Genomic DNA, 13,298 nt, shown 5'->3' on the forward strand with positions numbered 1-13,298 from the left:
GGCGAACATGGGTAATGATTGTTTAGCCTGGTTTGTTATATTGTTTGATATTAGGATATAAGATGCAGCGTTGATGGCCAGGTTCACTTGTTTTTAACCAAACTTTACTTATTAACAGACAGTAAAAGTGCTCATCTCTCTCTCCTCTCAGGCTGCAAGATGCTCTTTCGTCATGACCTGGAGCAGGAGTGGGGGAAACACTGTCGCTCGTGTGCGTACTGCCACTCCATCTCCAGGACGGTGGTGACAGCAAAGTACGAAGGCAAAGACGAGGAGTTCTGCTGTGAAGACTGCAGCGCAAACTACAACATGCTCTTCTGCCGCGTAAGTTGAGGTGGACGCTGTCCCACATCGTGCAAGTGTAGTTTTTAAACAAAGTCTTGTCTGATTTTTAAATTTTTTTTCTCTCCTCTTATTTGCTCAGTGCAAGTTGACTTATTTTGACTCTGCTTTCTGCCAGGTCGCTCAGTGTGACACCTGCAGTCGTAAAGGGAAACTGAGGCAGAGTCTTCCTTTGCTGGGGGAGGTCAAACACTTCTGTGACCTGAAATGTCTCCTACACTTCTGTAATAAAAAGGTCCAGATGATCAACGCGGGTATGTGTCGCTGTTGCAGTGTGATGTTGGTTGATCTGTTTTATTGCTCTTTATGTCTGAATTTATGGTTCTCTTGGGCCAAAGGTGAAGCAGATATGATTTTTTTTTTTTTTTTTTTTTTTTTTTTTTTAGAAATCAGAGCCGAACAAGTACATGATTTGAGCCTCATTGGACCCTAAGGAAAACTGAATGGACCTGAGTCCAGAAATAGTGGCTAAGGCTCATATCTGATGTGCTGCCTCCTTGTTTTGAGCCCATGTAGAGCGCTGGGCATCATAAGAGCTCTCTTAACAAACAAGGAAATGTTATGATTTTATTTCTTTTGCTTTACTGTGGTAGCAAGGACTTTTATAACGAGTGCAGTAATGTCTAGGAAACCCTACAGTGTAATTCACTGCCACTGACATATGGCAAACTTGAGAACTCAGATTGTAACAAACAGTCTCCAACATGATTTAAGTCAGGAATCAGTTGTGTTTTCATTGCCTGGCTGCAGCACGTGGACTGCTGTAATGTCCTCTTGGGTTTTGACTTTAATGTTTAGGCGCTCAGTTAAAATGTGGTGGGACTGATCACTAACAGCACCTGCTGACTCCTCTGTTTCTTATCCGCAGTCTCTTCACCTCCCAGGTCCTCAGGTGCAGCGGAGTCCTCCCCCGTCATCGCTAACGTTATCTCGCTTGCTAGTGCTCTGGCTAGACAGACCAGTGCCTCTTCCAGCACTGCACAACATGGTACAATCACACACAGATACACACAGACTAGTGGACTCCAGATTTCATCCATGTTGATATATTTGTTTTTTCTGACTCATTCTCTGTCACATCTCTGCAGACTCGATCCCTGACATTCAAACTAAGGTCATTGGACACGTAAGTTCACTCTGAAAATCAAGTCCTCCACATGGTTATCACCTTTCTGTGTTTGACATCCAGTCATCCAGGTTATAACCTCAATACAACCTGATGTTAACAGCTGTATGATCATTTTTAAGATGTACAATCTTTGTTATCGGCGTTGAACGTGTCTCTTTCCAGGCCAGTATTCAAACAGTCCCCAAGGAACTGAAGAACAAGTCCATGCTCTGCACACCGTTGGTCCACAACAAAGGGGTCTCCTGTACAACACAGACTGTCGACACAGAATCACAAACAGGTAAAATGAACCTTTAAATCCTCAGCCAAAGAAACTTGTCATACAGTGACTTTTTAGAAATAAAATCTTCAAATATCCAGTTTCAAGCTGTACCCCTGTTTAGGTTTTTTCCTTTTTTTGAAAAATATACAAAAACTAAGATGTACAAACACATCTTCTTTCCAAAAAAAAGAGATTTAAGGTTGTATGTTTTCTCTCTGTTGTTTGAAGACAACTTTGTTCCCAAGGTCATAGTGCTGCCTGTCCCAGTGCCGGTGTACGTCCCCCTACCTATGAACATGTACAGCCAGTATACCCCAAAGCCTGTGGGGCTGCCGTTACCGGTAAAATACCTGAAACCTTATTTACTTTGATCTCACATACAAACGCCAAACATCAGGGCTCTCACTACGAGACAAACACTCTCATTCATCCTTTTTCATCTTTCAGCTCTTGTTTTTTGATGGTGAGAAACTGAAGAAGCACTGCCTCCAGGTGCCACTGGTAGATTCTTAAGTCTGTCTTTGCCAAACTGTGCCTCCCTCAGCTGCCTGTGCCCATTTTCTTCCCTGTGACGGCGGATGTCCCTGAGCCAACGATTAAAGCCATGACAGAGAAGATCCAGCCGGAACCGTCTGAGGGGAAACTCAGCTTCAGGTCCAAGATGGAGACTAAGCAGGATGATGGGAAGGAGAGCGAGGATGGGCAGAAGGCTGGAGAGGTGACCAAAGAAGGAGAAACAGAAGAACCTGAGACCCTTAAGGGTAAGACAGGAATTTAATTTCAGTTTAATAATGTGAAATCATTGTAGTTTTATGTGTGTAGACAAGGGAAAGGCTTGTTGGAGCTTTTCATATAGACCACGTACACATAACCTGCATGTAAGCTTTACAAAGTCTTGACTTAAAATGACCAAACCACAAAACTAACAGCTTTTCTTACTCCTTTTCACTCAATGAGTGTCGGCCGGCTGTATTTAGTTAACTGGGCTGCCATCAGGACTCTCTCTCTCTCTCTCTCTCTCTCTCTCTCTCTCTCTCTCTCTCTCTCTCTCTCTCTCTCTCTCTCTCTCTCTCTCTCTCTCTCTCTCTCTCTCTCACTCTCTCACTCTCACACTCACTCACTCACTCACTCACTCACACACACACACACACACACACACACACACACACACACACAACACTAACTGGTCATTATTTTCAGACCTCACCAGTAGCTGCAGGGATGACTTGGTTAAAGAAGATCTGGGTGGTTTCAGCAGCCAGCAGGACTCAACCAGTCGACCACACACTTCAGCTCCTCCTCCTGCTCTGGAGACGAGAGAGGATCCCCAGAGCTCACCGCGCCCTGCTCCTGCTCCTCCACTATTACACCAAACTCTGGGCAAAGTCCTCAACAAGAATAAGGTAAGAAATCACCTGAGTGAGAGCAGCTCAGAGGCTGTGGTCTCATCTTTCTGTGGTGTAAAGTTGTGTCTCTTCTCTATCAAAGACTTCAAAGGCGCAACAGTCGTCTAAGGCAGCTAAAGAGGAGACATCGCACAGAGACTTTCCTAAGGTCGTGTTGAAGAAGCAGCACGGACTGAAGAGTCAGTGTGGGACTGATGCGTGGAAGAGATGGATTCAGTGGAGGGAGTCACAGACCGACCTGGACCCTGTTTCTTGTATGATTTTTTTTTTTTTTTTTTTTTTTTACAATTCACTTGTCAGTAAGCCCAGGATTTCAGTTGCTTGAAGCAAGTTTAAAATGTAATGTAAGTTGCTGCAGGCTCAGTAACTCAAAACCTGTTCAGAAATACAGGTTTAAACAGATGTTGGTGGGTCGTGCATGTTGACCTGTGTTGAGAAACAGGGACGCTGCTTTGGTGTTTGACACAGGAGATTGTGACCATATCTCCTGCAACTTGTTTATGGCTTGTTGGTGGCAGCATAACAACCTTGAGTCATAGTAGTTTCACAACTGAAACAGCCTGTGCACTCAGTTTATTGACACTATATGGTGCATTGTTTTTATGTCTGTATTTTTAAGTCTTCATATAATAACTGTTATGATCACGTCGTTGGTGATCATATGATGAAACTAGACTCAGAACTCACTTTATTTCAAAATATGAGTGCAATTATCAGAGTTAAATTCATACTTTTTTAAATGAAATGATTTTGGCGAAAGTTAGATGAGCAGCACCATGAACACCAGGCCCTGCACTGACCTGCATTCTCATCCATCAGCACATGCTGTGCGGTTAAAGGAGGATGTTCTTCACTGCTCCGGGGCTGAACTGAGCAACGGCCTCTGCCGCTTCATCGCTGAGGTGAAGCAACCTGATGGAGCGCCGTACTCCCCCGACAGCCTGTTCTACCTCTGCCTCAGCATCCAGCTGGTGAGACAACAACATAGCACACAAACATAAAGCTCCAGCCTGTATTAGGGTAGTATCAAGGACCTTTTGGTCAGTCTGTATGTCTGACTTAATTTACTGTCACACAAATGAAATAATTATGTTTTTATAAATTAGTGAATAATTATTTAAATTTGGGATATTGTGCAGAGAACTCAGAAAAACTAAAAGCTATAAAAAGCATTGTGACTGAATTCATGCTGCAGGATAAATAATATCCTTTAAAATGTTCAATTTTCAGCTTATTTCTTAGTAAAAAAACTTCTTGTTACGGTTACATGTTGAACAGTGTTTGCAGTTTATTCTTTGTGCTTCGTGGCATTTTACGCTGTAATATATGTATATATCTAAATATTTTTTAATTAACTAATTACTGAGTCTATGAACAATGTGCCAATAAATTAGACATAGACTGGGACATATTAACACAGTTCTGTTTTTGTCTGAGTATTTTTTTATTTTTGTTTGTTTTCTCTGTAGTATATGTTTGAGAACGGTCGAATGGAGAACATATTCAGTGATCTGATCTACAATAAGTTCTCCACTGAGTTCACCAAGATCCTCAAACCGTCAGTCACAGCCAGTGGTGAGTTATTGTCCTATAATTATTGTTAATTCATTTATTTTGTTCTGATCGACTCAAAGTGACCAGATGTATCTCAGCTCTCTGTTCTCCTCGGCAGGTTACATCCATTCCCGTGTGGAGGAGGAGTTTCTTTGGGACTGTAAGCAGTTGGGGGCGTACTCCCCCATCGTCCTCCTCAACACTCTGCTCTTCTTCTGCTGCAAGTACTGCGGCTTCACCGCGGTGGAGCAGCACCGCCGGCTGTCCTTCGCCCTCATCAAGCGCTGCACCAAAACCAACACAGACAACACCAAGACCACCTTCCTGCGCCTCTGCCCGCCCATATCCATAAACGAGGCGGAGCCAGGTACCAGTGCGGCTGAGGGTCAACTGCTTACTTCCTCTTCATATCAGATTTGTGTCATTTTACTTCACGTGTGTGTGTGTGTGTGTGTGTGTGTGTGTGTGTCAGACGGAGTCCCAGCTAAAAGACGTAAGAAACATCAGACTAGAGAGAATTTCCTGGAGATGATGGAAAACACAGAGAACCCTCTTCGCTGCCCGGTCAGACTATACGAGTTCTACCTCTCCAAGTGGTGAGTGTCTGACTCTCAGATTTATGTGCTTTTATTTAGATTGTGCTGTTATCTTCTGCTACCTTATTTCATGGGATGGTAACAAATGCTCATTACAGACAGTTCGGGTGATATTAACTGTCTTAAAATTAGCAATTTTTTCTTTCTCTTTTTTTTTTTTTTTTTTTTTTTTTGTTTGTTTTTTTTTGTTTTTCTAGAGTTCTTGTCTGTCATTTGTGCCTCAATTCATATTTCTGGAGAGCACTTTTTTTAAATTTAATGTATTTTTATGTTAAAACAGAGGAAAAAATCTAGAGCTATAATTGAATTTGCAATCATCTTAAAACAGTAAAGGAGGACTTCATCCTAATTCCTGAGATTTAGCTTCTCCTGTGACTGACGGTGTCCAGATGGAGCCATCTTTATCCTCGGTAACTAAGGTAACCAAGGTCTGAGAGATAAAACTGCAGAGAAGCATAACTTATAGGAGACTGTCCAGTGAGTAAGACACACAACAATAGTTGGAGAAGGACATGTGCCCTGCTGGACAATACATCTTCTGGTGTTTGTGTTTTTCTCCATCTCACAAGGTTTCAACCACACTGCTTTTTATTCATGCAGGTTTCTTTCTTGAGACAATGAACATTTTCTACTTGTTACTTCAGCCATTTGTGCAGTTTCGGGCACATGAAGCTCATGTTGATCTCCTTGTAAAATCCCAGTAATCTGGGTCATTTTCAGCCCTCTGCCTGCACACTCACCTCCCTGACATCGCTCCAAAACTCCTCTCTAAGGAGGCCGAATTATAAAATGTGAATAGTGGCTCCTCTTGAAAAAGATAAATAGTATTTTTGTGGTTTTTTTTTAAAAAACAAAAACTGGGCTGGTAAAGTAAAGGGAGACAGGAAAGGAGGTGATGACGTGTTGTGACTGAACATAACGACCATCTTGAATTGTGACGTCCTCTCTGTTTCCATTCAGCCCGGACTCCGTGAGTCAGAGCAGCGACTTGTTCTACCTTCAGCCAGAGCACTGCTGTGTTCCCAGCAGCCCTCTGTGGTTCGCCTCCACCCCTCTGGACGACAGCACCATGGAGGCCATGCTCGTACGAATCCTCACCGTCAGAGAGCTCAATTCAAGGTAGAAGACGGACCAACGGTTACAGATGAAGGCAGAAAGATGAAGGCAGCTAAATGACTTTTTTTTTATTTTTTTCTGTGTGTAGAGTTGAGCATCAGTTTGAGTTTAAAAATGTTTAAATTGTGTAAACATTCCATCGAACAGAGTCAAATTAAGTCTCTCACACCAACACCTACAGTTTGTTGGCCTGCAAAGAAGAGACCTGTCATCAGCAGCTTTTGACATGACTTTTTTTTTTTTTTTTTCTTTTTCTCCAAACAATGAGTTCACATCCATGTTTTGCAGTTTCTTCTGTCTCGTATTAACATAACTTGATTGAATAAACTGATGGTTTTCAAAAATGATGAACTGCTTTTGTTTCACAACATTTTAGATTCCCTCTTTGGATTTGATTTGTTTTGCACAGTTCAGCTGCTGGTTTCACAAAGGTCATGGCTTAGCTGGAACTAACAGTGTCACACTTAGGACAGATGTTTAAGTTCAACTAGTTCCTGTCCAACATTAAGGAGCTATATTCAATAGTTTTTAATAGCAGTGTATTTAAAAACAATGTTAATATCTGCTCTACTTTACAGAGTGAGTTTCAGCTCTTTGTTCAGCTGAGCAGCTGCGACTTTATTTAGTTTTCACTCTCACTGCTCTCATTAGGTTGTTTTCACAGAAATGGCTCTAAAAACCCTCAGTACACGACCCACTCAGCACCACACTAGGTTAAAGACCAGCTGATGAGCATTTGAAGTTGGTGGGGACCAAAAACAGCTAAAAGAAAGTGAACAGGGGCCAAATGAATGACAATATTGGACGAGTAAAAAAACATTTTGTGTTTGTTTGTTTTTTTTTTTTGTTTTTTTGTTTTTTTTTCCAACTAAAAAAAACATACTGAGTAACAGTGTCAAACTGTTGTAAGGATATTCATTAAAACAATACTGGGGAAACGTTTCCCCAGACAAATGAAAACAGCTGACAACTTGCTGTTTGTTTTTACTGCTCTCTACAAACTCGTTCCACATCAATGATAACCACAAACTATGACAATTGTTTTCTTCTTCTTTCATGGTTTGGTGCCACTGGTCAGCAGGTGTCAGTGATTGTTATCAGTCTTCACTCTGGTGAACCAGCGATAGACTAATCTCAGACATTAAACATATTTATTCATTAATCAGTCTCTCAATGTACAGATATTTATCCATGAGACAAACTCACAATGTGACAACAGCAATAAACTTATTCCAAAGATGTTTATCTTTAGAAATCTTAAGCAATGCCAATATGGAAATAACTTTTTTTGAACAGAGTCTTATTAATATGAATCCTCATGATCAACGTGGTGCTTTTTGTTGTCTTGTTATTTCACTTCAGGTGTAGAAATACTTCTCCCATGAGGCTTGCTTCTGTTTGGCTTTTTACAAAAATAAAATAAAAAATAAAACATGAATAAAACTATAAGTGATAACTGCTAAACTGAGGCCAAAATTTAAATTTTGACTATTAATCACTCATTTTTTGGAAGTTTGAAAGGCTGTAAAATATTTGTTGTTTTTCTTAGTAATGAAAAATTAATTCTGTCAATTGCAACAGATTTTACAACATAACCATCCTCCCCAATTAAGTTCTACTTATTTATGACTGACTGTAGATGTCAGATTAGGCTGAGTATGAAACTTAGACTTTACAGAGAAGTAACAGACGTCCTGTTTCCAGCAGTTTATTGTTCATAGATTCTGAATGGAGAGAGAGGAGATGGGATTGAAAGAACTTTTAACAAGTTAACAAAACTTTTGTATAAAAAAAAAAAAAAAAACATGAGACAAAAAATATTATTCGAACATTATTCAAGGTATATTTGTATATCTGTAAATGTTTGCAAGCGCTTCTATTGTTTTTAACATTAGCTTTATCAAAAATAGCATCATGCCACAGAAGCTGAACTGGATTTCAGACACGTGATCGTATACTGTTGAGTTTTTGCTTGTTTCTCACAAATACTTCTGTGATGGACTTCACAGGATTTATCAAACCAGCACTTCAGGTCATGAGCCCCAGCTTTCAACCCCATCCTCACACAGTCCTCTCCATCAGGATTCTCCCCTGTCCAGTTGTCCGGCTCTTTGTTGCTCCAATAACTCAAACTAAGAGATGAGGAACACAAACAACTTGACTTAATAAAACTGGTAACTTTGACCTGAAATGAACAAAAATGTTTTCACAACAATCAAACCTTGTGTCCAGTCGTGAGCCGTCCACCCACAACCACTCGCCCTCTGTCTTTGAGTCTGTCAGTCCGATCCAGAACTTGTCTTCAGGTGTGCTCATCTTTTCTCTCAGTCTTTTCTCCAGGAATCTCTGAAGAGGAAATGTTGATGAAATTTACTCTGACATGACTTTTCTGTGCTGAGACGATGAAAGATAAAGACGTGATAAAACATGAGAAGAAGAACCTGCAGCAGTGTTTTATACCTGCTCCTCTTCGCTGTCTATCTTAACCAGGTCTCCTCCCTGTTGTTCGCATCTATTTCTGCTCTCTGTCCAGGGTGTAGACCAAGTGGAGAAGAGATAGCACATTTCTCCATGTTGCTCCCATCCTCCTTCACACCTCAGATGTTGCTCATCTTTGAAGAGATTACAGCAAAAACTTCAGTCAGGTGGAAGAAATCAGTGTTTACATGTGATTTGGAAACAGCAGGAACTTTAAAGGTAAAGAGTCTGAATCTGAGAACAGCGGAGACAATCAGAGCAAGTGAAGGAAGAGTTTTCTCCTTCACAGGTACAAGACTCTGCCCTTGAGCAAGGCACCCAGCAGGTAACTGCAGCTACAGTCTAACTCACTGCATCTGTCGGTCCATCAGTGTTTCTTTAATCATCAGCTGATGCAAATATGTGAAAGGAAAATCAATAACTTACCCTTTTTTACTTCAGGAGGATTTGGACACGTCAGCTGCAAAGTGTTGGGTGGTTTTGTTTCACTGACTCTCTCTGTTATAAAAGAGAATAAAAAGATTTCACTTCATCAGTCATTCATCAGGATCATCTCTTTCTTCAGAACCTGAACAAACAAAGAACAAAAATCTTCCACACTGAGTAGAAACATGACGAGAAGTCGCTGGAAAAGAGAGAAACATCTGCCGTCTGTCACCTGGAGGAGCTGAACTAAAGAAGGTGAACAATCCACCTTTTATCCACAATGTGTCACATGTTAAAGTGACCTGACGGAGTTGTGTGAGACTTTTAGGACTGAAGCTTTTTGACAGTTTTTGATAGACTCACCTGTGAGGTTTCTTTTTACAGCTTCATACTCGTCTCTCAGTGCTTGGAGATTTTTCTTGGTTTGGAAATGATCTGAAGCTGGTTTTAAAGCAGACAGCATTCAGTGAAGGTCAGTACTCAGAAATGAACAATGATCACTGTCTGGTTTGTAGAAGAAACTCTTGTAAAGATGAATTCAGAGTGATGATGTTTGTATGAACTCCACGAGCCGGAGTTTTGACTCCAAACAAATAGCAAAAATGTGCGAAAGAAAAGAAGCTCTAAAAAGTCAAATCCATAACATGAAGTATGATATGTCAGGTGCTGGTCTGTTGTGATTTTCTTCACATGTAGTTGTTCAGTTGTATCTACAGTATGTTATTGCACCACTGCATAAAAACCTGTGTTCTACCTGTGGTTTTATATTATAACACGGTGAGTCTGCACGTTTCTGCTGCTCCGTTCATTTAAATCAGCCAGTTGACTGTTGTGAATGTGAAAGTGCTTTAACAAAACTGTAGAAACTCACAGACGCGGTAAATCACAATGACAGCAGCTGCCAGGAAAGCAGAGAGAACCAGCAGGGCCACTCTCTCTGATGTGACCTTTGACCCCTTGGCTGAGTTTGCTTGTTGGGAGGCAGGAGCTTCACCTGTTGAACATTTAGAGGCGACAGAGATGTCAGAGGGGGTGTGAAACATGCAGAAGCATATTTGATTTGTTTGGATATTTTATATCTGACTCGTGAAACAATTTGTCACTTTTATTGAAGAGTGCTACACAAACAAAGTATTATTATTTATTTATTTATCTATTTAAAAATAAATTCTTAAACAGATAAATGTACATTGTGCAGAAACACACAAACGACATTTCTGCCACTGAGATGATCAACGCAGCAATTACAAATGCTGTCCACATACTTTTGGCCATATGGGGCAATAATACTGTAGTAGCCACTGTTTCCTTTATGAATGAGGTAACTTGCATTTGTGAAGTTTTTTTAGTCAGTGGAACATTTAGTGCAGATTTTCACATTGACAGAAAACAAGTCTGTTTTCTCACTTATGCTCTGCTGAGAAAAACTCTAAATATATCTCAGCATGCAGTTATCTGACTTTACCTCAAACTCATCAAATACACCTGTCAGTACATCTCCAGTTTACACGTTAAAACTCTGACTTTTAGGAAAGGGTTTCATTTCCATCAGCTTAAACTTGGTCTACGTTCATGTTTATCTCTAAATCCTGCAGTACCTGTGAAGTATGTCTGTTTTAAATAGCAATTATCTTCAAGTTTGAATTGACAGTAAACGTTTTTTTTTTTTTTTTAACAAGCGATGAGCTCAAAAACTGTCATAAGAACCCACAGTGACACAGGTGTCACTGTGACTTTAAATGTCCTGCAAACTTTCTCACACAGCTTTATCCTTGACTTTACCTCATTAGGTCCCAAAGTGACATGTTTGTAACTTCCTGGTGCAGTCACATGACACTCTGTGAATTTCAAGATAGCCGTGTGCAGGGTAAACACACCTGACCAAATCATCTTATTTTTAGTAACTAAAGGTATGTTTCAACCGATTTATCAATTCTGATGCTTAAATAAGATGTCAAATATTACATTTAACATGTTCTGACAACATTTCCTGAAGAAATTGATATAAAACAAGTTACAACAACATTGTGGTGACATTGATGTCACATCGGGCATTTAACCTTAACATAGTCATGGAAAATATGATGTGACGTATTTGTTACAATAAGAAAAATGTTCAATTCAAAGCACATTTAAACAAATATAACAATGTTAAATTTATAAAATTATATAATATATACATAATATATGTTACAAAACAATTTTTGAATATCTGTAAGTAAATTAAACACGATTTTACGGTGCTCCTAATTCAATGTAATTCTATAAATTTTTTTGTAGTATGGCCAAACGCTACAGTGTTCAGAATGCACTAGATGTCATCTTTGGAGATGACAGTGACTTTGAGGGATGTGAAGATAGCTCAGATGAAGACCCTGAAGACCCAGATTACACTCCCAGCAAAAAAGACATGGAGAGCGATGAGTCAAGTGGGTGTGGTGATTCAGACAGTGAATCAAATGATTTAGATGAAGCACCACAAACAAACATGAACCCAGGGCAGCAAAACTGACCAAAGAACTGACAGAGCAACTGTACAAGAAACTGTAAAAGAAACTGTCCAAGGAACAATCAGACAAATATTTTTTTTGTTAAACTTGAACATTAAAGTTATAATGTTATTGTATCTTATGGAAATGCTAATAAAAATACAAATATATGTTACTGAACAAAAAAAACTGTCAAGCTGATTTATTTTCAAATAAGGAATACATTTACTATAAACGCCCAGTGTGACTTATATGTAACTTTCCAGATCTTTGCCAGTAGGGGTCAGAATTTAAAAAACAAATTAGAAATGTGTTCTGTGTGGTCCATTTGGTCTGTTTTATATTCCCCATAATTTTCCTTTAAGGGGAAATGGGTCCGGGTTCTTATTGGTTAAAACTCAAACCTGACTTCCTGTATGAGAAAAGAGGAAGTATTTCATAGATAACTTGAGAAATCATTTAGTCCTATTTCTTCTTCTTCTTGGAAATGATGATCTGTAGTTTCTTTGCAAATGTCAAACTGCCAGACCCTAAATCCCGCTGCCATTGATTGTGATAACTATACTACTCCTCGTTGCTCCATTTACAAAAATATAAACATGTGAACTAAACAACTTTTTCATTTATACTGACTCCGAACCTTCCCACATATACTCAGTCTCAGTCCTCACTACACAAGTTTTATCATCAAACTTTTTACACGCTCCTGTGAAAGAGCCGCTGCTGTTGATTTGCCACCACATCCCTGGTTATTACCCTCTGTGTCGCCCTGTGGACGGCTCATTGTGCTGAGTCTTCAGGATCCTGACTTCAGTGTTAGAGCTGTCAGTCGATGAAGAAACTTTCTCTGAATGAATAAAACATTCATTTCCCTCAGTTCATTTATTTATTTGTTTATTCATTCTCACACATTTTGCAATGGCTCTAATCAATATAAAAACACAATCACAACAATCAGCGTATAAAGAAAATGTTACAATCAGTCATAGAAGCATCATATTTAAGACTCACCAGTTTAATGTCACCCTCCTGCTGTTTAAGGTTTTTAACTTCACACCAATGTGCATCTCTCCACCAACTATTCTACCACAGTGACTTAAGTGCTTGACATCAGTCTGTAAAAATAAACTTCCTCAAAGATGCGCTGGACAACCTAGTTCCCCGAACCCCGGTTCTTATGTTTAAATAACTGTTGAATTGTAACAATTAAAATACATTTATATTAAAAAATGATTTAAATTCTGTAACTGAAAAGTTCATAATTTATTTAGTTTAAAACTGAAAAGTTTCATCTCACCAAAAATCAAAGAGTCTGTTGATTTTGTCGACAACCGCTGATGCAGTCAACTTCAAACAACTTCCTTAAGTTTGAATTGACAGGAAACTTTTTTTTTTTTTTTTTTTTTTTACAAGCGATGAGCTCAAAAACTGTTTAAACTCAAACCTGACTTCCTGTATGAGAAAAGAGGAAGTATTTCATAGATAACATGAGAAATCATT

General features: G+C 39.5%; 2 protein-coding genes and 1 long non-coding RNA gene across 6 annotated transcripts in view; 2 read left to right on the plus strand and 1 right to left on the minus strand.

Moving 5' to 3' along the window:
• Window positions 1-6,752, plus strand: part of LOC139633722 (uncharacterized) — a 32,308-nt gene extending 25,556 nt beyond the window's left edge. For 2 of the 3 annotated variants that reach the window (XM_071499592.1, XM_071499594.1), the window contains exons 34-47: window positions 152-324; window positions 461-596; window positions 1,211-1,330; window positions 1,431-1,468; window positions 1,634-1,751; window positions 1,962-2,074; window positions 2,278-2,494; window positions 2,934-3,136; window positions 3,222-3,393; window positions 3,959-4,110; window positions 4,609-4,713; window positions 4,808-5,060; window positions 5,166-5,289; window positions 6,250-6,752. In XM_071499592.1, the coding sequence (XP_071355693.1) occupies window positions 152-324; window positions 461-596; window positions 1,211-1,330; window positions 1,431-1,468; window positions 1,634-1,751; window positions 1,962-2,074; window positions 2,278-2,494; window positions 2,934-3,136; window positions 3,222-3,393; window positions 3,959-4,110; window positions 4,609-4,713; window positions 4,808-5,060; window positions 5,166-5,289; window positions 6,250-6,412 (2,087 nt within the window). In that variant the 3' untranslated portion in view covers window positions 6,413-6,752. Of the gene's footprint in view, window positions 1-151; window positions 325-460; window positions 597-1,210; window positions 1,331-1,430; window positions 1,469-1,633; window positions 1,752-1,961; window positions 2,075-2,277; window positions 2,495-2,933; window positions 3,137-3,221; window positions 3,394-3,958; window positions 4,111-4,608; window positions 4,715-4,807; window positions 5,061-5,165; window positions 5,290-6,249 lie in introns of all 3 variants that reach the window. The other variant, XM_071499593.1, reaches the window with a different exon arrangement.
• A 787-nt stretch (window positions 6,753-7,539) lies between these two features.
• Window positions 7,540-13,229, minus strand: illr4 (immune-related, lectin-like receptor 4). Of its 2 annotated transcripts, none has more exons than XM_071499597.1 (8): window positions 13,096-13,229; window positions 12,555-12,645; window positions 10,181-10,303; window positions 9,673-9,750; window positions 9,310-9,381; window positions 8,866-9,017; window positions 8,627-8,751; window positions 7,540-8,537 (listed from the first exon to the last, which is right to left on the minus strand). In XM_071499597.1, the coding sequence occupies exons 2-8, from the start codon at window positions 12,580-12,582 to the stop codon at window positions 8,318-8,320; spliced, it is 798 nt and encodes a 265-aa protein (XP_071355698.1). In that variant the 5' UTR covers window positions 12,583-12,645; window positions 13,096-13,229; the 3' UTR covers window positions 7,540-8,317. The 2 variants fall into 2 exon arrangements, with proteins under 2 accessions (XP_071355698.1, XP_071355697.1); XM_071499596.1 differs by lacking the exon at window positions 13,096-13,229 and adding an exon at window positions 12,810-12,946.
• On the plus strand, window positions 8,966-12,333 carry LOC139633726 (uncharacterized). The gene is made up of 6 exons (XR_011693809.1): window positions 8,966-9,102; window positions 9,173-9,208; window positions 9,449-9,564; window positions 9,694-9,781; window positions 11,100-11,219; window positions 11,590-12,333. It is a non-coding gene; the product is annotated as an uncharacterized lncRNA (long non-coding RNA).
• Window positions 13,230-13,298: the final 69 nt, after the last annotated feature.

Source organism: Trachinotus anak, unplaced genomic scaffold (assembly GCF_046630095.1).
Source record: "Trachinotus anak isolate AG129_WGS33_773 ecotype Australia unplaced genomic scaffold, CSIRO_AGI_Tana_v1 ptg000016l, whole genome shotgun sequence".
In the NCBI taxonomy this organism is placed as follows: domain Eukaryota; kingdom Metazoa; phylum Chordata; class Actinopteri; order Carangiformes; family Carangidae; genus Trachinotus; species Trachinotus anak.